The 22,943-nt window shown below is 54.9% G+C and overlaps 12 protein-coding genes across 12 annotated transcripts; 4 read left to right on the top strand and 8 right to left on the bottom strand.

Moving 5' to 3' along the window:
- The first annotated feature begins 138 nt into the window (after positions 1-138).
- Positions 139-814, top strand: DL89DRAFT_265380 (uncharacterized protein). Its single transcript, XM_040886637.1, has one exon. It carries the CDS (start codon positions 311-313, stop codon positions 767-769), a length of 459 nt encoding a protein of 152 aa, XP_040746588.1. The 5' UTR covers positions 139-310; the 3' UTR covers positions 770-814.
- Positions 815-961: 147 nt separating this feature from the next.
- On the top strand, positions 962-2,055 carry DL89DRAFT_309377 (uncharacterized protein; the record flags this gene model as incomplete). Its single annotated transcript, XM_040890946.1, has 1 exon — positions 962-2,055. The coding sequence occupies exon 1, from the start codon at positions 1,024-1,026 to the stop codon at positions 2,053-2,055; it is 1,032 nt and encodes a 343-aa protein (XP_040746587.1). The 5' UTR covers positions 962-1,023.
- A 2,981-nt stretch (positions 2,056-5,036) lies between these two features.
- Positions 5,037-6,223, top strand: DL89DRAFT_90273 (pyridoxine biosynthesis protein pyroA). The gene has a single exon (XM_040892230.1). The coding sequence runs from the start codon at positions 5,266-5,268 to the stop codon at positions 6,199-6,201; it is 936 nt and encodes a 311-aa protein (XP_040746586.1). The 5' UTR covers positions 5,037-5,265; the 3' UTR covers positions 6,202-6,223.
- DL89DRAFT_265378 (uncharacterized protein) lies at positions 5,986-7,966 on the bottom strand. The gene has a single exon (XM_040886636.1). It carries the CDS (start codon positions 7,918-7,920, stop codon positions 6,247-6,249), a length of 1,674 nt encoding a protein of 557 aa, XP_040746585.1. The 5' UTR covers positions 7,921-7,966; the 3' UTR covers positions 5,986-6,246.
- Positions 7,967-8,571: 605 nt separating this feature from the next.
- Positions 8,572-10,747, bottom strand: DL89DRAFT_265377 (Zip-domain-containing protein). Its single transcript, XM_040886635.1, has 2 exons — positions 10,339-10,747; positions 8,572-10,153 (listed from the first exon to the last, which is right to left on the bottom strand). Exons 1-2 carry the CDS (start codon positions 10,400-10,402, stop codon positions 8,649-8,651), a joined length of 1,569 nt encoding a protein of 522 aa, XP_040746584.1. The 5' UTR covers positions 10,403-10,747; the 3' UTR covers positions 8,572-8,648.
- A 619-nt stretch (positions 10,748-11,366) lies between these two features.
- On the bottom strand, positions 11,367-12,069 carry DL89DRAFT_90264 (uncharacterized protein). Its single transcript, XM_040892229.1, has one exon. The coding sequence runs from the start codon at positions 11,983-11,985 to the stop codon at positions 11,491-11,493; it is 495 nt and encodes a 164-aa protein (XP_040746583.1). The 5' UTR covers positions 11,986-12,069; the 3' UTR covers positions 11,367-11,490.
- DL89DRAFT_90263 (uncharacterized protein) lies at positions 12,070-13,224 on the bottom strand. Its single transcript, XM_040892228.1, has one exon. It carries the CDS (start codon positions 12,761-12,763, stop codon positions 12,155-12,157), a length of 609 nt encoding a protein of 202 aa, XP_040746582.1. The 5' UTR covers positions 12,764-13,224; the 3' UTR covers positions 12,070-12,154.
- A 1,448-nt stretch (positions 13,225-14,672) lies between these two features.
- Positions 14,673-15,370, bottom strand: DL89DRAFT_290967 (uncharacterized protein; the record flags this gene model as incomplete). Its single annotated transcript, XM_040890150.1, has 2 exons — positions 14,673-14,786; positions 14,819-15,370. 2 exons carry the CDS (start codon positions 15,368-15,370, stop codon positions 14,673-14,675), a joined length of 666 nt encoding a protein of 221 aa, XP_040746581.1.
- An 89-nt stretch (positions 15,371-15,459) lies between these two features.
- Positions 15,460-16,079, top strand: DL89DRAFT_265376 (uncharacterized protein). The gene has a single exon (XM_040886634.1). It carries the CDS (start codon positions 15,706-15,708, stop codon positions 15,967-15,969), a length of 264 nt encoding a protein of 87 aa, XP_040746580.1. The 5' UTR covers positions 15,460-15,705; the 3' UTR covers positions 15,970-16,079.
- Positions 16,000-18,206, bottom strand: DL89DRAFT_265375 (CBS-domain-containing protein). The gene is made up of 3 exons (XM_040886633.1): positions 18,172-18,206; positions 16,611-18,053; positions 16,000-16,521 (listed from the first exon to the last, which is right to left on the bottom strand). Exons 2-3 carry the CDS (start codon positions 17,841-17,843, stop codon positions 16,078-16,080), a joined length of 1,677 nt encoding a protein of 558 aa, XP_040746579.1. The 5' UTR covers positions 17,844-18,053; positions 18,172-18,206; the 3' UTR covers positions 16,000-16,077.
- Positions 18,207-19,636: 1,430 nt separating this feature from the next.
- Positions 19,637-20,840, bottom strand: DL89DRAFT_309375 (uncharacterized protein). The gene has a single exon (XM_040890945.1). It carries the CDS (start codon positions 20,814-20,816, stop codon positions 19,911-19,913), a length of 906 nt encoding a protein of 301 aa, XP_040746578.1. The 5' UTR covers positions 20,817-20,840; the 3' UTR covers positions 19,637-19,910.
- Positions 20,841-21,078: 238 nt separating this feature from the next.
- Positions 21,079-22,050, bottom strand: DL89DRAFT_265374 (uncharacterized protein). Its single transcript, XM_040886632.1, has one exon. The coding sequence runs from the start codon at positions 21,974-21,976 to the stop codon at positions 21,116-21,118; it is 861 nt and encodes a 286-aa protein (XP_040746577.1). The 5' UTR covers positions 21,977-22,050; the 3' UTR covers positions 21,079-21,115.
- Positions 22,051-22,943: the final 893 nt, after the last annotated feature.

Raw genomic sequence — 22,943 nt, 5'->3', positions numbered from 1 at the left:
TATGATGTTCTTAAACAACGGCACGGCAGAACTCGTCATGTATCTCTGCGTATACATCATTGTATACCTCCAGCTTACTATTATCCACAATCTTTCGCCATATAAAACATGGCCGCGCATACTGCTGATGACTGGCTGTGTGCTGTTTTCTTACGGCCCGCATCTAGTCATCCTTATTATATCTCAGCACAACGCCGGGATAAATAGCTTTTGTGCAATCCCATTTATTCCCAGTACCCGGCTGCTGCATGTCCTTATTGGCACCATCATCGTCTGGGTATTTGCTGCGGGTTTTATTTGTATAATTAGCATGTTGGTGATAAGCATTCACATTGTTCGCACCTCGAGGCAAACAAAGACGTTCATGGACAGGATCGATCATTCGTATGGCACCGGAGGACAGCACCGGGCTTACACTACAGCTGCGCTGCTGAACAGAACGCTACGGACTGTTGTATGGTTCCCAATTACGCCCGTTATGTCGCTGTGGTTCAACAGTGCAATGATCATCACTCGCCACTTCACACAGAAAGCCCACATCCCACTGGAGTTCATCAACATATCCCTGTTTTCGCTGATGACGATCTTTATGGCTGCGGCATTCTTCTTCAATCCCATGGTCATCGAGTTTTTGCACGATTACAGGAAATCGTGGAGTCTGTCTAGGCGCGAATGTATTCAGGGTAGACTGCGCCGTAATCCGGCGGAGCTGACAATTAGCATTTCGTCTCTTTCTGTCTTCCAGCCCACCAGTAAGACAGGCACTTAGGTAGCTTTGGACTCTTATCTCGAAACTGCCCAATAAACATACAAGGGAAGCGTGGGCCACCAACTAACAAGCTCATGTACCTTGACACCGTTGTGTAGCACAACAGTGCGTTGCACAGATTCGTTGATTTGCAAAAAAAAAAAAACTTTGCAAAGGCACAGCATAACCAGCTCAGCCTGCAGTTTGCGCCATTGACTCTTTCGCCTCATCTACTCCTTTTCAATCTTGACTGCCTCCACTGCTACGCGCGATGAATGTATAGCCAATCCACAGCACCATCGCTCATCCTCGGGAGATATCCGCAGAGTCTGCTAGACTATGTCCTTGGCATCTTCGTTGCATCAGCATCCGTATCATTTATGGTCTTTGTGATTGGCCTGTTCGTCATATACAAACGACCGCGTATCTGGAAGAACGTCGCGTTTCGAATTCTGTTGGTTATCCAGATTGTTAACTGCCTACGTTTCATATTCCGACTCTCTCTGAGTAGGGCTAATATTTCAAACGAAACCGGATGTCGGATTTTGCTTGCACTAAACAACGGTACAGTCGGATTTGCCATGTACCTTTGCATGTACATTGTTGTATATCTCCAGCTTACAATCATACACTCTCTTTCGCCGTCGAAGGTCTGGCCAAGAGTGCTGCTGATGGCAATATGCGTGCTCTGCTCCTTTGGCCCACAAGTGGTCTATCTTTTCATTTCGCCCAGCAAGGTAGGGCTTGAGAGTTTCTGCCGCATTCCGTTTTATTCAACCACAGGGTACTTTTACGTGCTCATCTCGACTGTCATAGTCTGGTCCTATGCTGCGGGTATTGTCAGTCTAGCCAGTATGGCAGTAATCTCGATTCACATTATCCGCACCCTGAAATCTACCAGAAAATACATGACAAGTGACGAGTATACTTACGCCACCCGCAGCTTGGCTTATGGACGCTCTACAGCGGTGCTTTTGAACAGGGCGCTTCGGACGGTTGTATGGTTCCCGATAGCTCCAATAATAGCGCTATGGTTCAATTCTGCGCTGATCATTGCCCGATATTACACCCAGAAGCCAATGCACAATCTCGAGTACGTAAATGTCTCCCTGCTTTCACTCATGCCATTCTTCATGGCCGTCGCTTTTTTTGTCAACCCGTTGGTTCTAGACTTTATTCGCGACTATGGAAAGTCGTGGAGTATGACCAGGCGCGATCTATCACACCATGCTCAGAGGCGCAAACCTAGTGAACTCGAGGTTAGGTCAGACTTTTCTACACAGGCAACACTCGGTCGCAGCTCGTAAATAGTTTCTTTTCATTTCTCAGTACCAGACAGAATACACTTGAGTCGTGCTTTGTAATATGCAAATGTGCATTGATGCATCCATCATTCTGCACATTAGTGAGCAATGCATAATGCATATGAGCCTGGAACAGGCTATGTTGTTCTGCAGCCAGGGACTAAAGGGTTAGACAGTCTGCCGAGCAGAATAAAGCTCCAAACCATTTGCCCCAGACACTATCTCACTCCTCTTCCATTGAAGCAACTCTATTATTATTATCGCTTGACGTTTGTCATAATGTATGCATCGCCCAACTGATCCACAGACTCGGACGTTTGGAGACTATCCATCAGCACTACAAATGTACGCCTTCGTTGTTTTTGTAACATGCTCGGCGATATCCTTGGTGGTGTTCTTGTTTGGACTGGCTGTCGTGTATATACAGCGGCGAGTATGGAAAAACAGCGTCTTCCGCGGCCTCTTGGTTATCCAGTTTATGAATTTTATTCGCTTCCTCACTCGCACTCTCCTCACCAGCGTAGCTATGCACAACGAGGCAGGATGCCGAATAGTGCTCACACTCAGCAACATGAGCTCACATCTTGTGGTGTACTTGTGCGCCTATATGGTTATCTATTTGGAATTGGTCATCATCCACAACCTCTCGCCGCATGCGAGACGGCCACGAGTAATCCTAGCTACCATTTGTGTGCTGTGTTCGGTTGGTCCCCAATTCGTGTACCTAACCATTCCACGCAAGACTGTCGGCCTAGAGAGCTTTTGCGACCTCCCACTTGTCGTCAATGATAAACTGTACCATGTCATTATCGGTACAGTTGTGGTCTGGGCTCTATTGGCAGGGATTGCCAGTTTTGTGAGCATGTCAATCGTAGCAGTCCATATACGAAGGACATCACGCAGGGCCCGACGCATCAGTAACATCATGATTCACGATGGCATGCCTAGTAATTATTCTAGGAAAGACGTCGGCCGGTCCACAGCTGACCTACTGAACCAAACATTGAAGTCAGCAGTGTGGTTTCCTATCACTCCGGTTGCGTCCCTCTGGTTTAACAGCGCGCTGGTATTCGTTCGGTTTTATTCACAGCGGCCATACTACAACCTCGAATACATAAACATATCTCTCTTTTCGCTGATGACTATCTTCATGGCTGTTGCGTTCTTTTTCAATCCGATGGTCATGGGCTTTTTACGCGACTACCGTAGATCATGGAAGGCGTCAAAGTGTGGGCATCCACAGAACAACATTCAGCGTAACCCTATAGGACTGAGAATACGAGTCAACTCGTTGTTTTCCTCGGGGACCTTAGCCGACTTTGTTTCATAGCAGTACTCATTAAGTACATCTAACATCTAGCACTCTTCACCAATGCGAGGTACGACTAGACAGCATTGCATGATCCATGTATCGGCTTGGTGGCGCCAGAAATGGAAGGAACGGATTGGGTTTTGCAAACGGCACCGGTGCTGCCCGAAGGCACAATTCGCCATGAACATTTAAATGGGCGGCTTTTTCTTCTATTTGGCGTCTTTTCCCGTTACTTCCTTCATTTGCATATTCTATATCAAGCCATTGGCATGCATGGGGGATAACACAGATACATATTTTAGGACCGCGTCCACATCGTCCAAGAATATGAGACAGCAGTCTGCGGGCTCGCCGCATTGTTTACCTTCCTAGTGGTTGCTGCTAGTATCGTAATCATATACGCGCGGGGGGACATCTGGAGGAGCTTTATATTCCAAGCACTATTCCTTACCCAGGTCGTGGTTTGGGTCCGGTTTATTCTCCGTGTCGTCATGAGCAATACCAGAACGGCTGACCAGGGCCTGTGCCGGTTCTTTCACATAGTCAACAACGCGGCAACTATCATTCCGACATACCCGTGTCTATATTGTGATTATTCTCCAACAGACCGCCATCCACAGCATTCCGCCGCATACAAAGTGGCTGCGAATACTGCTGATACTGACCAGCGCCGCATTCATCATCGGCCCAAATCTCTACGTCGCACTTGTGCCGCTAAAAGAGTTCAATCAAGATTTCTGTACTACTCCACTAGTTCCTTCACGCAAAGCGTATCAGATCAGGATGCTGTCTGGGGCTGTGGGCGCTCTTGCTGGGCGCAGTTGGGATTGTAAACATGATAGAGCTTGCACTTCATATCCGACGGATAACAAAGGAGTTGCAGTTGGTGGAGAGGCAGAATGTGCTAAAGTACGAGGTCCCGGCTATGCATGGCAGACAGAGCGATAATATACCGCAGCGAACAGTCAAGACATCCATATGGTGCCCTATTGCGCCGATTACGGCTACATGGTTCTCTACTTTCCATATACCGCTTCGGTACCATCAACCCAGACCATACGTCTGGCTTGAATATGTCTCCATTGCACTCTATTTCACTGTGCCGCTGTTTTTGGCCATTGCAATGTACATGAGCCCAAGTGTGCGTGGCATAATGCGCAAGAAGCCATGGCGCAACTAGCAAGGCTATATTCGGGTGTGGACATAGTCCAGTTCAATATATTGATCCAGTTGGCAACAAAGAGCGACATGTATATGCATGCTGGTACAGCCCAGATCCGTGATTCCGTAGCCGGTAATTGGGATTGTACGCTGGCTCAGTGGAATGGAGGGCGGTCCCCAGCCGCTGCCGACCGGTTGCACCGAGTCAAGCCTGGTAAAGTGCGGACAAGAGGCATGGGTGGCTAGGGCCGGTCATATGACTCGCTACCATGCAGAGAGGACAGATGAGCAACTAACAGGATGCGTGCTGAGTAATGGTGTCGGAACCGCTGGCCGCAGCCTCTCACGGGCATTATTTCTCACGCCAAAGAACAATCGCTGGTAATGAGTGATTCTACCCTGTGGTACTACCCGAGAGTGTGAAAAAGGGCGAACGCAACCTCACAGTTCCTGGCCAGTTGGGCGAAAAGGTGCTGCTCGGGAGGATTTCCGTAAGCTTCGGCGCAGCGTGGTGCCATTGCCTCGCTCCCCTGATCCTCCTCGCCTGATTTTGAGATGCCTGGGGACGGGCTAGAGTTTTTTCCTCCAGTGCTCCTCCGGCGGAAGTATAAATATAGGCGTGGGTCGGGGGGCGGAGATACCAGAAGCACCTCCAGTCCCCGATCACACATTTCTTTTCTCTTTATTTCTGTTCAGAATCAGCTGCTACTTTCAGGTACTACCCGCATCATCAAACAGTCATGTCCGATTTCAAGACCGCCACCAACCTTACCGGCCCCGCCGCCGGCACTGTCGACGACTCTGGATCGTTCAGCGTCAAGACCGGTCTGGCCCAGATGCTCAAGGGCGGAGTGATCATGGACGTTGTCAACGCCGAGCAGGCCCGCATTGCTGAGGAGGCCGGTGCCTGTGCCGTGATGGCGCTGGAGCGCGTGCCCGCCGACATCCGCAAGGACGGCGGCGTCGCGCGCATGTCGGACCCGCAGATGATCAAGGAGATCATCGACGCGGTCACGATCCCGGTCATGGCCAAGGTGCGCATCGGCCATTTTGTTGAGGCTCAGATCATCGAGGCTGTTGGCGTCGACTACATCGACGAGAGCGAGGTGCTGACGCCTGCCGACGACACCTACCACATCGACAAGCACGACTTCAAGGTGCCGTTCGTCTGCGGCTGCCGCAACCTGGGCGAGGCCCTGCGCCGCATCTCCGAGGGTGCCGCCATGATCCGCACCAAGGGCGAGGCTGGCACCGGCGACGTCGTCCAGGCTGTCAAGCACATGCGCACGGTCACCAAGCAGATCAGGCACGCGCAGTCGCTGTCCAAGATGGAGCTGTACAACTACGCCAAGGAGCTCGGTGTCTCGCACGAGCTGCTCAAGGAGACTGCCCGCCTTGGCCGTCTGCCCGTGGTCAACTTTGCCGCCGGTGGTGTTGCTACCCCCGCCGATGCTGCCCTGATGATGCAGCTGGGCTGCGACGGTGTCTTTGTCGGCTCCGGCATCTTCAAGAGCGGCAACCCGGCCAAGCGCGCCCGCGCTATCGTCAAGGCCGTCACCCACTTCAATGACGCCAAGGTCCTGGCGGAGATCTCCGAGGACCTCGGCGAGGCCATGGTGGGCATCAACTGCGACTCGCTGGCCGATAACGAGCGCCTCGAGAAGCGTGGCTGGTAGAGTGATTTTATACTTGCAAGGTACCAAATGCTCCCAAATGAAATATTAATTTGCAAAGAATTGCTGCTGAGGCTCGGCGGGCGACATGATTACGCTGGCGGGTTTCACATCGTCCAGCGACAGCTCATCAATATCATGGTTCAGGTCAAGGAACCGGGTCCCAGGCTTTTCGCCCAACTCCTGTGGACTGGGCAAGTCAGTGCGGGGTGGTGGTGGTGGCGGCGGGAGCGGAGCACTGGTCTCCCTCGGCAATACATGGCCGGCAGAGTGGCTATCGCGGGACATGCTGCGTCGGACATTATCCTCCTCGAGGTTGCGGGCCGCCAGCTCGCTGGCTGTCAGCCCCGATGCTGTCGGCATGGTGTTGGGGTGAGAGATTGCAATGGCCCTAGCCGCGGTCTCCGGGTCTCGTAGCGACCCGCCCACAATCGTCCCGTCCTTGTTCGGGCTGGGCGAGCTTCGGATGATTGCGTCAATAATGCTCCACCATTGCCGAATCACCTCGCGATCGTGCGATCTGAACACATACCTGCTCCGCCCCACGACCTTGTCAGACAAGAACAGCGTGAAGTTGTTGTTGTCGTCCAGCGGGCCAACATTGCAGTCGCGCAAAAAGAACGACGCCTCGGGATCTGTCTCCAGCAGGAACAGCTGGTCGGCAAAGCAGTGCAGAAACCCGAGCTTTGTCAGGACGGCGTACTGCGCGTGGAACTTCTTCACCACGCCCTTCTCGCGCTCCAGCGGGCCCTCCAGCAGCACGTCGGTGTACTCGTGGTTCTTGTACATGTAGTCATACTTGCTCGTATGCGACGTACCATCCAGACCCATCGGGTTGCGGAGTGCTGCGCCGAACTGCGTCTCAAACGACTCCAGCTCATGCTTTGCGTCGAACGTGTCCATGTATCCAAGGAACTTGTCCAGGACCTGCTGATTGGCCGTGGCCGCCGATCGCTGCTGGCGCATGGTTGTCGTGACCAGCCGCGTCAGGCGCTCGGCCAATCCTGCCTCCCACTTTACCAGACGCGTGTGTTCGGCCTGGACGCCGCGGAACAGTGCGTTCTCGCATTCCGCCTGGTACCGCAGCTCGCGTCTTACCTGCTGCTGGGCCAGCCATGCATCCATGTCCTTTGGCAGGTTGTCGATGGTGCGCGCCAGCTTCTCCTTATACTGCTCTGCCTCCCTCACCTGCCGCCTCAGCCGCTTGTACAGCGGTGCCATGTGGTCAACATAGAGCTTAATGTTGTCCTTGATTTCCGTCCTCAGCTGGCCGAGCCCCTCGATTGTCTCTGTCTCCACCGTCTGCACCAGATTCATCTGCTGCGCAATGAAGCTCCCGTGCACGCTCTTGACCTGGCTGGCTATATTCTGCACGCCCGGATGCTCGACGCCCAGGAAAAAGTGCTCGCCCTGCAGCGGAACGGCAAATTCGCCCAGTGCCTTTTCAAGGTTCTTTGCCGCGGCCTTTTCGGCTGCGACGATACTCTGGTAGTATGTTTCGTAGAGCTTCACCAGCCGCCTCCACGCTGTCATGCGGACCACAAAGATGTCCTCGGAGGTCGCCGACCCAACCATCTGGGTCCGGGCCAGGGCATTGGATGGGGCTGTGGAGCCGTCGGTGCTGCTGGCACGCGTCGAGTTGTCAATGACCGCCGACAGAGGCAGGCGCTCTTTGCGCCGCAGGATGGTGCTGAAGCGCTTGCGGGTACTCCCAAGAGTCATTTGCTTGTGTAGGTAAATAAATCCAATGTGCGAGGAAGCTGAGCAGAGGCAGGGAGGCGCCGGGATGTGCCTGTTGGCCAGCTCCTCTATGGATAGGCAGCACCTCACCACATGGCAGGACGATCAAATTCCCTGATTCATACCGGGTACACAACCCACTCTTGGTGGGGGCCATGCTATTGTATTGGCTACGCTGACTCCCTGGATCGACGTACAGAGTCCCCAGAAGACCAGTGGCCATCGCCTACTCGGCATAGTGCATTCGCCATACAACCACAGCTGCTCAGACATATCTGCCGCTATGCCTCAACCGTACGGCCTGGGAGTTCGGTGTCAGGCCACCCAGTCAAACTGCTTGAGGGGCAGTCTGTTGAGCCCTCCGGCGACTAGAGTTTGCAAGTGGTATCCAGACGAACGCTGCAAAAGCGGCCAGATGGTGCTCAGCGCTGATAAACACCCACCTAAAGACAATACAATCAACGACAATTGCAACAGTTTTATTGCTGGGTGTTACGCGAGAGAAATGCCATCGCCACTAAAAAGGCGGCACATGACAGCGGTCACGACAGCGCAAGCTGGGAGGCATCCAAACGACTCAATAAGCTGCACATTGTCGATGGTGTCGGGACAAGCGGGCCGCTACTATCCCACCTCGCAAGTCCCAGCAACAAAAAGCCTCAAGTCTCAGCAGAATATATTATTATCTACCAGCGCGGGACTCTTAGTTATCATTTAAGAGTCGAGTTAGCAAACAGCATCGCCGCGATGCCAAACGCGAACCACCATGCAACAACATTCCCGGATTTGTCGTAGATCCGTGCAGTCGGGAGCATTCCGTTGAGAGCCACCATGCTCATCATGCCTGCGATGATACCAAACGCCACGCCAAACACGCCTGCGAGACTTGCCCCGTCGTCCAGCACATCGTCGACAATAAACCACCCGATTGTGGCTCCAATAAATGGCGGTACTGCGCCCATCAGTGACGACACCAGGAATGCCTGCGTCCGTCGGCCCGTGGCCAGGAACAGCGGCAACGCCAGCATCAGGCCCTCGGGAAGGTTATGGAAGAACAGTGACGCCGCTACTGACACGCCCAGCTTGGGTGATGCGCGTCGAGACATGTAGATAATCAGTCCCTCAGGGATCTTGTGCAGCGCAATCGCTACAGCGGTCTGCAGGCCGACATGCAGTAGCAGTCTGTGGTGCTGAGTGCTGATTTCGGCCGCTGTCCTGCTGTCACCCTCAGTCTCATGCTCATCATCATCATTGTGGTGGTGGTGGTGGTGGTGATGATGATGATGATGAGCATGGTGCTCGTCAACCTCCTCGATATGCACACTGCTATGGACGCTGCCGGCTGCTGTGGTCGACTTGCCACATACATGGCTATGGTTGTGGTGGTCGGCGCTCTTGCCCGGATTCTCATTGATTACCGGGCTGTAGCAGTGCCCACCGTGGGCAAGCTGCTCAATGCCGTTGTTCTCGACGCCATGCGTATGCGGGTGTGGGTACAGTGGCGTGATGTGACAATGCTCAAACTGGTAGCAATCCCTCTTGGTGCATGCATACTCGCACTCGCCGTTGCGCCCAGGGATGTACAAGTCAGGACACTCGGACGCACAATGGCAGTCGCAACGATGGTGGTGTCGCAGCACAACCTCAGGCGAACTGTCGTCCCGGTCGGTTGCTGCCATGGCCGTAATATCGCCGTCAAAGTTGCTCATGCTGTCCATTGGCGTCACAAACCGGTTGACTAGCGGACTCGGCTGTACGCTGGCGATGTTGCTCAGTAGCGGCTGCCGCTCATCTATACCTGCTGGCGTTCCCACCAGACTGCGAGTGCTCGTGTTTCCTGTCGATGGATCTCTACCGTGCGATGCGCCAACCTGCAGCTCCTCCTCGCTGGGCGAGTGAGATGCACACGAGTGCTTGATCGGCGAGTCACTCGGCATTACATACGCTACGACCTTCACCAGAAGCAGGTTCAGGTGCGCGCCCAGCAAAAACAACACCGCCGATACTGCGCCCGGGTACTGCTGGGCAATCGGCCACCCCTTGTACTGCGCCAGGTAGTCGATCGATTCGCCGGTCAGTGAGCTGATGCTCGTGTACGCCATGATTCCTGACGCCCCTGCTAGCAGTGCCGATAGAACTGTGTGCGACTCCAGTATGTTTACATGCTCTGGTATACCGAGCTTGTGCAGCAATGGGTCCAAGTACAGCATCGCTGCTACATAGATTGGAGGGATTAATAATGCGTCGGGTACACACGTTACTGTCATGTGCCCTTTTCGGAGCAGATGGTGATTGAGGGACGATAGGACGCGGCCAGATCGCCCTTCACCCTGGTGGCACAACCCCAGCTCCTGCCCCACCCTCAAAAACCAAATGGCTCGCAGACAATAAAGTACGTACCTCCCAGCGCCGACGCAACCCCAGACGTCATCGACAGCACCCAGGCCTGGTGTGAGCCACTCATGTCTAAATGCCAAAGCCCGTGTCCTGTGAATGCGCAGTGCGTAGCTGTGTAAAAGGCGGTTCTGTGAATGAAGCCGCGCCTGTATCCCGCAAGATGGCGTGCTATAAAAAGAAAAGCTAGACCCTGGTCGCCGGTAAAAGGAAATATGGAACCAAGCCTCTACCGTGCGGTTTCGATGCAGATCCAGAACAGGAAGGTAGAGTGGTGGGGGAATCGGTGCACAGCGGTTATAGAAAAATGAGGAGCACGGCAAAGAGAGAAAAGTGCTGAGGTACGAATAAAGCTGAGATAGCGCAATGGAGAGAGGGACAGAAAAATCGCCCGGCAAGAGGAAATTTAAAAAAAAAAAAACTGAACGCCTGTAAGCTAATGTCTTTCCACCACCCCCTCCAATTACCACCGGCCTAATGCCGACTGTACAGCTCGGCAGCAGCACCCTACCCAGGATCAGATTACCTAATTGAACCTAGGCGCCTTGGCTGCGCGAACACTCCTCCACGCCCACGTCCCTCTGGCAATTCCCGGCGCACATCTCCGATGGTGTTGGCGGGCAGCAGGCCCAGCCAGTGCCGCATTTGCACTCTTTGGCGGTTGAGGTACATGCGTGTCCGTGGCGCTCCCCAAATGTGCACCAATCGCCATTCTACGCTCCTGGAAGGCGAAAAAGGAACAACTGTATTTCCCAAACATCGGACATGAAAGCAACAACGTAAAAACAGTGCGGCGTGGGAGGAGCATGTATGGTGAGGTCCTCATTTTTTTTGCTGTGCCGCACACCGTGCACTCTACTGTATCCCTGGGGCTTCTTGAGCCCGCACAGCGCGCATTTCCACTCGCCATCCACCAGTGCCGCCGACTGGAAAGCGTTGCCCGAGTCGGTGCTTGCAGGGTGACCCAAAGCCGCTCGACAGGAATGGCGGCGTCGGCTTACTCTTGACGTCCAGGTCGAAGTTAAACGAGCGGCAATTTGGCTGCCTCAAAGGTCTTGACGCGGTCCCTGATGGATACCGGCGGCTTTTCCGCTGCCTGCTGCGGGATTCGGGGCCTCGCACACAACACACTTGCTGGCAGACTTTGGGCTTGTGCAGCTACATGTCGGGCACTTCCACTCGTCGGCTTTGAGCACATGGCTGCCCCCAGAAGCTCTTGGATGAAGAAGCCGGCACGGGTGCGGCTAGGGGCTGGACGGGCTTGGATCCGGGCCTAGGCGCTTCACAGACAGTGCACTTGTCAGCCGAGTCTGGACTCAGGAGATCGCACACACTGCACTTCCACTGGCCGGTCTTCACTACTGCAGTCTGCTTCCAGATGTCGTTCGTCGGAGCAACCGGAGCAGGCGCTGGCTTTGGTGCCTCGCACACAATGCACTTGTTTGACGATGTAGGACTTTTGCAGTCGCAGGTGGGGCATTTCCACTCGTCAGTCCCGAGCGAGGGCTGTCCCCAACCGGCCGATGGCTGGACAGTGGTGCTAGCAGCTGGCGCAGTTGGAGCTAATCTGGGTTTTGGTGCTTCGCAGACGATGCATTTGTCAGCAGAGTCCGGGGCTCTTGAGACTGCACAGCGAGCACACCCACTCGCCATTCTTCACCGCAGGCTGCTTCCACACATCGTTTATCAGGGCAGTCGGAGCGGGAGCAGGAGTAGGAGCAGCTGGTGCTGATCCAGGCTTCGGAGCCTCGCAGACGATGCATTTGTCAGCAGAGTCCGGGGCTCTTGAGACTGCACAGCGAGCAAACCCACTCACCACTCTTCACCATAGGCTTGCTTCCACACATCGTTTATCGGGGCAGTCCGGAGCGGGAGCAGGAGTAGGAGCAACTGGAGTTGGTCCGGGCTTCGGAGCCTCACAGACAGTACATTTGTCGGCAGAGTCGGGACTCAGCAGGTCACAAACACTGCACTTCCACTGACCGTTCTTCACTGCTGCAGGCTGGCTCCAAAGATCCTGCACCGGGTTCTCAACAGAAGCAGGCAAGGTCTTCGCAGCAGGGGCAGACGTGGGCTTTGGACCCTCACAGACAATGCATTTGTCTGCCGAATCGGGACTCACGCAGTCGCAGATGGAGCACTTCCACTGGTTGCTCTTCGCTGCTGCGGGCTGGTTCCAAGGGTCCTGCACAGGTGGCGTGGCAGTGGCTGCCGTAGACTTTGGCGGGTCAACCGCTTGCCGCTTTACTCCTAGAGTGAAATCAAAGGCCGGGAGCTCAGACGCGTCCATCTGGGAGATCTTGCGCTTCACTGGGGTCTTGGCCAACTCCGGTACTTGGAGTGTAAACGAGAACTGCGGTAACTGCGACTGGCCGGCCGTCAGTGCCCGCACCGTCACTGGTTGAGGCCTCGTGGTAATGGCCGATGGCATCTGCGGCTTGAACCTACGGCATCCTTTGCTGGGGCAACTGCCAGATCCTGCGCCTTCTTGGTTTCTGGTGCAAAGGCAGGCAACGCTGACTTCTCAGGCTTTGCTGGACTTCTCAGGCCTTAGATGGCAACACAGTAGCCTCGGCTGACTTCTCCTTGACCGGTGCAGGAGCAACCAGCGGGGCCAGGCTAGAAGCCTCTGTCTTTTTGCTCTCAGTATCCGGCTTTGAAGCCACCGGTGGCATATCCTCCTTGGTCCTTGGCGATCAGCGACTGGATCTCGGGCGGGGCAGCTGACTGAATCGACTCCAAAAGCGACGCTTGCCTTGCTCCTTGCTGCATTGCTGGAGGACTTCTCGTGCAAGCTCCGGCAAACGGGCACTGGCAGGAATCCAGCACCCGCCTGACGCTGTGCACTCGTGTTCCGGATCAGCCCAGGGTGTGAGGCAACGATCTCGTACGGGTTAGGCATGCCCCGCGACTCCAGAGCTGCCTGCTGACCGTGCTGGCGGTATCTCGCTGATGATATCAAGGAATCTTCCGTGCTGTGATACTGCCCTTGGGCTCAGACGCTGCTGGGCCATCAGGATCCCCTGTCACTGCAGTTGAGCTGCGTGATCCAGCTGTGGCAACTGCAGGTGCGCTGCGTGACGCGCGGAACACGTATGGCAGACTACGCGAGCCGTATCCCGATCCGTAGTACGCCTTTGTCTTCTTGGGCAGGCGCGTGCAGTGTGCGCGGGCCGAGCCCCCCAGTGGTCCCAGGCCAAGCGACGCAGCAGTGATCGTCGTGTTGGTAGATGGGTCCGCATTGGACAAGACCTGGTCTGACATTGATTTGACTGCTGGTGCTGGCGCTGGCTTGGTAGGCAACCATAGGCACTGATGTGTGGCCCTGGATGGGTTTGTCTTGGCCGGCTGCCCTAAACCGCTTCGAGAAAGGCGTAAGCGGCCTCGTCAAGTCTAAAAATGTGCGCGGAACGTGCGGGAACGGCCGGGTATTCTTCTGGAGGGTGCCGCTCGGTCAGGCTCTGCTTGCTGGTTCTGCTGCACCTAATGGTAGATGGTTGGTAGCTGCGCTTGGGTAACTGTGGCTCAGAAGCCTCGCTGAGCTGGCGCTTGAGGGACGCAAACATCGATTCGCGGACCTCGCTGCTGCGGTCGTGCCTCTGCTCATAGGGTTCTTCCGCAGACAATTCTTCAGTGGGCTCCTCGCCGTAGGCAGCGGCATCTTCCTCAGATCGCTCACTATCAGGCCTCAGTCTCAACCGCCTTATCGCTGTCATACTGCCCATCCTCAATGCGTTCTTGCTGCTGCTGCTGTTGGTAGTTGCTGCTGTTGCTGTGCGTAACTGGGCGCGGATGCAGCAAGCTGACCAAGGAACGACGATCACGCTCTTAAGCAAGTGACCACTGTATCGGTCTAGACTCTGGCTGAATGTGCTCAGTCTCATCATGCGGCTGGTGAGGACTGGTCGTCATCGGCGGACTCTGAATCACCCTCAATCACGTCAGTCTCCTCGCCGTCGCTGGGTTGCTGGAGCGAATCCGAATCAGCAGCAATCACTTCTTCAGCCACCTGGTCCGAATCCGCAGCATTCGGTATCCCACATATGGGCTCGGCGACGCCTTCGTCAATGCTATCCATCGATGTTCTCATCGGCATCTTCGTCAGCGCTAGTCGCCACTGTCAGACTCGATTATAACCTCGACATGGACTTGATCAGAATCGGCGTACCATCCTCGGACGCCGGCTCAGCCTCGATATCCTCTTCAGAAGCCTGCTCGGAGGACTCTTCGGGAGCAGAAACCATCAGCAGCCTCTTCAGCAATGGCTTCGGCAATAGCCTCAGACTCAGACTGACTAGCATTATCGCTGATCAGGTGTGTCCTCGTTTTCCTCACTCTCTTCAGGCCTTGTCCTCCTCAGACTCATCCTCTCCAGACTCGCTAGTCGCGCTAACAGCCTCATGTTTCGGCGGCTCCGGTGGACTAAGAACGACTTCAGGAGCCGGCTTGCTAGCCTGCGATCCACTGCCCTCTCGCATCCGCCTACAGTCACTTCCTCAGCCTCATCGATCGGTTCAATATCTTGCAGCAACTCCTCCTCCTCTTCATCGGTCTCATCATCCGGCACATAGTCAATGTCCTCCAGATCTTCGCCATCCTCATAGCCAGCAGCAACAACCGCCTGCTCATTCACATATACACCCTTGCTGCCGGCATCACGGTCCGTGGGCTCTTCACCAGAGCCAACCTCCGGCTCCTTGCCCTTGAGGCTCGGCACAGACCGCTCTTCGGCAAGCCTCCGCGCAGTGTCAAACACAGCCTCGAACGGCTCAGATACGGACGCCTGGCGAGCATCAAATGCCTTGGCCGCCTGCTGGGCTTCCCGCAGCTCCTCTCTGAGCTCGGCGATCTCGCGCTCCTCGGTGTGCCAGGGAACGCTGAATGCGTCGGTGTCGGAGCCTAGCAAGGGGCGGCGGGTGAGGAAGGGCCGGCTGATACGCTGGTATAGTCTAATTGCCTGGTCAGTCAGCGAATGCCGATTGCGTGTGTAGGGGCAGTGCCGGTGTTTGGCGGCTGCGTGTCTTATTGAGCCGTCCATGGAGTGCAAAAATGTGTAGAATGTAATAAGGTTAGGCCCCGATTAATTTGGAAAGGAAACAAATGCCGGTGGCCAAGAAAGAAGAGAAACAAAGTAAACCAAACACGAACGGAGCTCGCGTCAGCTGGGCTGGCTGGCTGGACCCGAAAATTAAAGCGCACGCAGGTGTGCGGCACTTTGAAAAATTTTACCAGGGCTTTGACACTGTTGATTACTGGGCACCCGCGGTGATGCAGCAACAGGCCTTGACCGGCTCATATGTTCCTTTCCTCCCTCCTTTGCATTTACTTCTCCGCTCAATCTCTTCTAATTCGCACTATTTTCGTCTTTCAATCATGCAGCTCGCTTTCATTTCGCCCGGTTGCGCTACGACGTGCCAGATTCTGTCGGTGTTTGGAATTATCTTTCTGCTCATCTTGGGAGCGCTGTTCAAGGCCGAGGTGCACGAGCTGACGAGCTCGACAGAGGACCCAGCGGACCCCAAGGCGGTCGGACACGCATGCTTTGTAGCAGCCGGTATCTACGCGGCCTTCCTTGTCTGCTGCACGTGCCAGAACGCAGTCCGCTCGGCCGACACGCGGCGAGCCCGGAGGCTCTAACGAACAGTGTACTCTATACAGGGTCCCTCGCATGTACCTGGCGTAGCATCTTTTGACTTCTAGAAAGGGGACTTCTCAATAACATGAAAACAAAAGAAAGCAAAAGACCTAGTTCTTGGACAGCTTCATGGCCAGCCACACGCAGAACAGCGCAGTCACAAAGCCGCCGCCGACGGCCGTAGGCACCAGGTACTTCTCGGGGATGCCCAGCGGACCCAGCTCCTGCACAGGAAGCTCGGCGGGCTCCTTGGTTGCGGCGGTCTGGTAGGCCAGCGCACGCGGGTTGATCTGCAGCAGCACGCGGCCCTTGCCTTCGCGGTTCGCCAGATCAATGGCGTCGGCCAGATCAGCGGCACTGGTGATATGCACAAAGTCGTCCTCGTCGTCGATGTATGCCAGCCCCGACTCGTCGACCAGCGCCTGCGCGTCAGTCACACCCTCGGACAAGAGCCTCTTGACGCATGTGACACGCACAAAGTCCAAGTCGTTGGCCGGGGCAGTGAAGCGGTGGGTCTTGCCCGACGGGGTCTTGAGCTTGAACACGTAGTGGCCCTCGGGGCATTCGAGAACTGAGCCTGCGACTGCAGCATCGAGCCCGAGCCCGTATGCGACGCAGTCGGCATGCCCGGCTGGATGAACACGGCGGCGCTGCCCAGGTTCGAGTAGGCCTGCGGCATTTGCATCATCTGCTGCTGCGCCTGCTGCTGCATCAGCATCTGCTGGTTGAACGCCGCATACTGGGCCTGCGCATAGTTCGGGTCCTGCTGGTACTGGAACGCATACGGGTCCTGCTCGCCCACGCGTGAGTTGACGGCTGAGTGAATGTCCTCAATCATCGATGCCGACTCGTTCGGGTAGATCTCCGACGCGAGCCGCGCAGTGCCGTCGACAAACGACGGCGCCGTGTGCGAGTACGCGGTCTGCGACGGATGCATCGAGTCGCTGAGCGTCGAGCCGGCGCCGCCCAGCTCTGCCGGCAGGTTGCCGCTGAAGAACCGCGACCACATCGGGCCGCCCGGGCCCGCCGGGTCGTCGGCGTTGGCGCCCTGGATGGACTTCATCTGCTCCAGCGTCGCGTAGCACAGCCGCAGCACATCCACCAGCCCCAGGATCTCGCCCGAGTCCTCGGCCACCACCGGCAGATTCAGGTAGTGCCGCTCGTACATGCGCTTCAACGCATCCACCAGCGACGTCTGCGGCGCGACAGTGTCGGGGTGTGGAGTCATCACCCGCACCACACTGCATGTGCGCGGATCCAGCCCCGCCGCAATCACTCGCAGCACAATGTCCTTGCTGGTGAAGATTCCGGCTATGGCGCCCGACTCGTCGTCCACCACCAGGCTCGCCGTGACGCGGTTAGCGCGCATCTGCCGCGCAATCTCCATCACCGGCGTCTTGGGACCCACAATCACCGGATCATTGCCGTCGATCACCGTCGTCATGTCCGGGAAGCTCATGCGCTCGCGCAGCGTATCCACAAACTGCATCATCTGCGCCGACTGCCCGCTCCACTCCTTCTCCACGCCCTCGATTGCCGCATACAGCGCCTTCGACGACTGGTACGCCCGCTCCATCTTCTCCAGCGCCTCATACATGCACCGGATCACGTCCAGCAGCCCCACCACGTCTCCCTCGTCGTTGCACACCGGCAGGTGACGGAAGCCCCGCCCCACCATCGTGTTCAGCGCATCCGTCGCCGACGTATCGCTAGTCACACAGAGCGGGTCGCGTGTGGCGATCTCCCGCACCTGCGTGGTCCGCGCATCCAGACCTTCGGCCACCACACGGAACGCCACATCCTTAGCCGTGAAGATCCCTGCCAGCCGCTCGTCGTCGTCCACCACCAGCACGCTGTCAGCCCGCTTCGCTGCCATCAGCTGCGCTGCCTCCGTGATTGAAATCCCGTCGCGCACCGTCAGCGCCGGTGCTGGTCGCAGCGCCGCTACTGTGCCCGCTGCCGCCCGCTTGCCGCGGGATGCCGCTGCCGCTGCCTGCGGTGCCTCACCACTGCCCGGAGGCCCTGGTCTGTTGCGGTTCTGGCTCATCTTCTTGTTGAGGTCTGCCTCGGCCTTCTTGCGAATTATCTACCTTGAATTCTGCAATTAGCCCCTGCAAGAACTGTTTTTTTTGCCAAGGAGTGGAAAACTGAATTATTCACACCAGGGGAGGGGAACCACCTTTCCGGAAATATCCTATCTTTACCTCGTCTCTGCGTGTCTGCCTCTTTCTGGCCTGCTCTGAAACGTTCGTGTTGTTCGCAGCGTTTTGCGTCGAACTCATCGGTGCTCTTCGAAACAGAAAAGTAAAAACTGAATGTTTGAAAGGTGGGAAAAAAGAGAAAAGAAAAAGAATCCAGTGGCTAATTGCCAATTCGGACTAACTGTGCTTTGGAGAAAAAAAATAAGCAAATGCCATTAGGATAAAAATCTAAGCGGTTCATCAACCCAGTCGCACCGCAAAAAGGCCTTGGCAGGATAGCTGCCACCTGACACCTCCTGGTCCCGTGGCTACAATACCATCGAATGCACTGACACCGATGCCACCATGCTGGCCTCTGCCTCGAGCTTCTCCCGCTGCCGCCGATGCCTCCGCTCGCTAACCACTGCCCGGACCGCCGGATTCACCACAATCGCAATCCCAAGCACAAACGAAATTGAGCATGCCAGCGCAATCGCCAGGTACTCTCTCCAGTTATCCACATCGTGCTCGTAATAGTTCAGTGGCAGTCGGATGACGTTGAACCACTCTGCCAGAATTGGCGCCACCGGGAACCACACTACCGTCCACATTGTCTTGTTCAGCAGCAGTGTGTTGCTGTGTCGCGCCAGTTCGAAATCCATGCCATCCGTCTGCCTGCTGGTGGCGATCAGCAACTGGCTCACCCGCCGCGATGTCCGGAACACATGCCACAAAGTCATCCCCATGCTAACTAGCCCCACGATGCCCGGAATCAGACTCCATATTGAGTACGACAGTGTGATCGCGATGAATTGTCGCTTGGTCGGGATCAGCGGGAGATAGCAGAACGATGTAATGTCCATGGCGCGGTGCGACAGAAACAGGAATATCGACTGTGGGACCACCGAACACAGCACGCCGAATGTCAGCATGCTTATCCGGGCTGTCCGACGCTTCGACGGCGATATCTGGTGGATCACCAGCAGCTGTATGTACACAACACAGAATGTCGTCAGGTATATCGGCAGCATTGTCGTCACTCCGCACACAAAAAGAATCACCCGGCACATAGCATCTGTGCCTTTAACATGTGGCACCGTTATCAGTGTCGCCAGTGTGAACCGGATCCCGTTGATCGCCTGCACCACAACCAGAACACGGAATATCGTGTTTTTCCAGATTTTCCTGTTCATCTGTATTACCACTAGCCCGAACACAAGCCCCAGGAACCCTACTGTCGCCGCCAGTATGAACATCACCAGCGATAATGTGTGCAGATACTCTGGATAGTCTTTGATCATCGGCGACCCTCGCTTGTCTCTTATCCATCCTTGCTCATCCATACATGAACCAAAGTGTGCTGAAAAATGTAGAAATTAGGTAAGCGAGAATAGAAAAACTGTGCAATGGAATGTGCTCCTGCTTTGCAAATATGCTCCTGAACTGAATTTCAAATCTCGCAATCCTCCTTTTTACTAAATATCCTTGGGTTTATGCCACGCCTTTCTTACGGCCAGCGCATTTCTGTGCTTAGAGCCTAGATCAGACGGATCATTCGCCTGCAGGTTCCATGCAGTCCTAAGCATCCATGCACCTGCCTGGACTCCCTACCCCAGAGCGATACTTTGCGGCCGGCTCATCGTGTATTGCTGAACCTTGGAAGGATATTAGCGAGTATCGTTTTCTCCTACCGTGCCTGGCAATCAGCCCAGCCACACCGCTTGCCTGGCACATTCAGCTCCACAGAGCCCACGCACACCATTTTATCTGGGCCTGAATTGCTCGCGTAACTGCTGCCTCACACCAGGATTGATAAAGAACGATGTCCCCAGGAACACCGCCATCAGCGAAAACAGCCCAGAATTAACGTACTCCATGGCCAGCATTTTCTTTTGCGAATAGTACCGGACAATGACTAGCGCCTGGTTGAACCACAGGTCCAGGACCGGTGTCACTGGCAGTACCACGACCACATACAGTGTGCGGTTTAGCAGCATCGCGTTTCCGTGCCGCTTTGCCAGAAGATTCGAGCCAGCCCACTCTGCATTGGCCGCTCCCATTGTCCGACTGGTCTTGTGTGTCGTCCGCACAATATGCACATCGCCATCGAGCAGATTCCAACCACGCCGGGAATATACGTCCACACCGACATTGTCAGAATCCTGAACACAAAATCGCGTTTGGTGGGTACAAGTGGCTCTTCGCAATCCGACGGCAGCCCTAGCCTCTGCCAGCTCAAGCACAAGTACACGATGTTCGGCACAATGATACACAACGCACTGCTGCCAAGCAAAAGCACATGCGGCCATTGCTTCTCCATCGACACCCAGTATACCGTGATCATCTGCAAATACACGACACAGTAGACTGCCATGTATGCAGGCAGCAGCGCTGAGATGTGGTTTATCGCCCCCCAATGCTCGGCACACGGCCTCGTTTGTCAGCGTGCTTTTGATCGTCACCGCACGGACCGTGAACCGAATGACGCTGGGGATCTGGATCAGCAAGAGTATTTGAAACACAAAGTTCCGCCACAGCGATGGCTTTGTATACACCATTTTGGTGCCGATGAGTAACACTGCTGTGGATATTGCTGCTGAAGCTATGTAAATAGTAAATCCACAGAGAACTAGTGAATTTGGATGGAATCCGACTAGAAAGCCTGGCATGGAGGAGACTATGAGAAGAGCGTGTCTGAACCATTGAAGAGAAGGGCTCCAAACGCAGTGCCGTTGCTGCTGATCAACAGAGCTCTTGAGCACTGATCGTGATAAGCATTGTCTGACTGCCCTGCATTGAGCAGGCTGCTGGATCTAGACATCATGCAGGTGCTGGTATCGATAATTGGCACGCTGGAGCCAACAGCCACTCATGCATGAATGCCGCAAGAATGTTCCTTGCAGCTGCAGCATCAGATTTGGTTAAATAGACGTTGTATTCCTGAACACTTCGTTATAATAAATGCATTTCAAGCGGCGCACCTGTGGACGGCTGATGAGGTGGCAGCATACACCTTTGACTGTGTCGCATACGGAACAGCAGTAGGTGTCGGAGTCGGTGTGCCAGCCTGCGATGAATATGCAACCCTCTGGTTAGTGTCGGCACTGCCGCTCTTGTACAGCGGCGGGCCCGGGATCGGGTACGACGTGTACGGCTTCTTGAGATCAAACATAATGCCTGCATCAGTTGCATTGTAGATTCCCGGAATTGCATATCCCTTGGGCGTAGCACTGCCGCTTCCCTGGATACGCGCCTGGATGCAGTTGGGATAGTACTGCGCGCCGTTCTCTCTGTATGCCTCGTGCAGGGCAATGATCTCTGTTCTGATCATATAGTCCCCAGGCTTGATATCCGCGGGGATAGTGATGTTCCACTGGCCGTGCGCAGCCTTCTCGCGGATCTTGTCCACACACCACTTCTTTGTCGCGGGGTCATAGCCCTCCTCGAAGATCTTGAACCACACATCGCCGTGGCCCTTGCTTTCCAGAGGCGCCATGTAGGCGATGCACGGACCCAGATGGTTGAACGAAATCACATCGTTCGGGAAGTCCTCGAGCCAGTGCCACTCAACCGTGATTGTCGAGCCGGCCTTGATCGGGCACGTCATCGAGGCTGTCAGATTCTTGTCCTGCGTCCGGCACATCATGTCCTGGCTAGTCGGATTCAAGACTGGCTGAATCCGGTCGCCCACATACGGCAGAATGCACTGACCCTCGGTGTATTTTACACCGTTCATCGTGAGGTTGCGCAAGTACGTGTGCGCATTCGCCACTGAGGCGAGCCCCGTCAGCAGGAATGGAGCGTATGTGAGTGCAGAGAGGAATTTCATTTTTTGCAGTGCGTGAAAGATGTTTGGACCAGCCAAAAATGCAATTGGGTAAGGGATAAAATCGTGAGTAGAAGGTTGCGATGCCGAATACTGGAAGCCCGGTGTCTGTCAATTCGCTTTATACAATTCCGCTGGTGCTCGCAGGAGCGAAAGATACACACACCACTGACGTGACTTTGGCATTGTCGATTAGCAGTATTGTCTAGGATAATATTGTGCAGCCAGCTAGCACACATATTTTCGCAATCCAATTCAAACCGCCAGAAAGATCTTTTTTTTCTTTGCGTTGTGCAGGTTCTGCCATGTGGTTTGGATTGTCAAAAGGGAAATTTACTAAAAATACGTGTTTTAAAATGCCTCAACAGATATCAGTCTGGTTGACAGGCTCGTGGGTGTTTATTTGGGAACTGCTCAGGAAATTCCATTCAAGTCTGAGCTATTTCCTTGCTTTCGGAAATGCGCGCTGCTGACACATGTACGGCAATGGGCGTCGTTTGGGCAATCAAAGTTTTCGGCTTCTGCTCCTATGCCCGAGCAAAGCAACCCATGCACCGCCAAAGTGCGTATTAGCTGTCGCACTATGTATGTGGAACCCAATGCGGCAGAGGCAAGTATAGATACAAAGCCTGATTTTTCTACTTTGTCTACTTTAGCACCGACTAAAGTAAAACCAGAGCGAGCGAAGGGAGGTACAAAGTAAAAGGGATGCCACGTCAGTTGGCAAAAATAGAAGGTTCAAGGCTCCAGGGGTTCTGAAGGCTGTTTCTGTTGCCAAAAATACACCGTGTCGTTAGTGGTGGCCATGTAGTGTTGCTTCCATGGAATCAGGGAGACCTCGGATCCATGATGTTCGCTGCTTCCTCGGAATCTGACTAACGCATGGTCTGCCGATCTGCATTGCATCCAGCCCCTCATTCTGGCACCCGCATTGCAGCTGCCGACTACACCCCGATTTTCTGGGAAACAA

The sequence above is a fragment of the Linderina pennispora genome (genome assembly GCF_002104995.1).
Source record: "Linderina pennispora strain ATCC 12442 chromosome Unknown DL89scaffold_2, whole genome shotgun sequence".
NCBI lineage: Eukaryota > Fungi > Kickxellomycota > Kickxellomycetes > Kickxellales > Kickxellaceae > Linderina > Linderina pennispora.
This window is presented reverse-complemented; position numbering and strand designations above follow the sequence as displayed.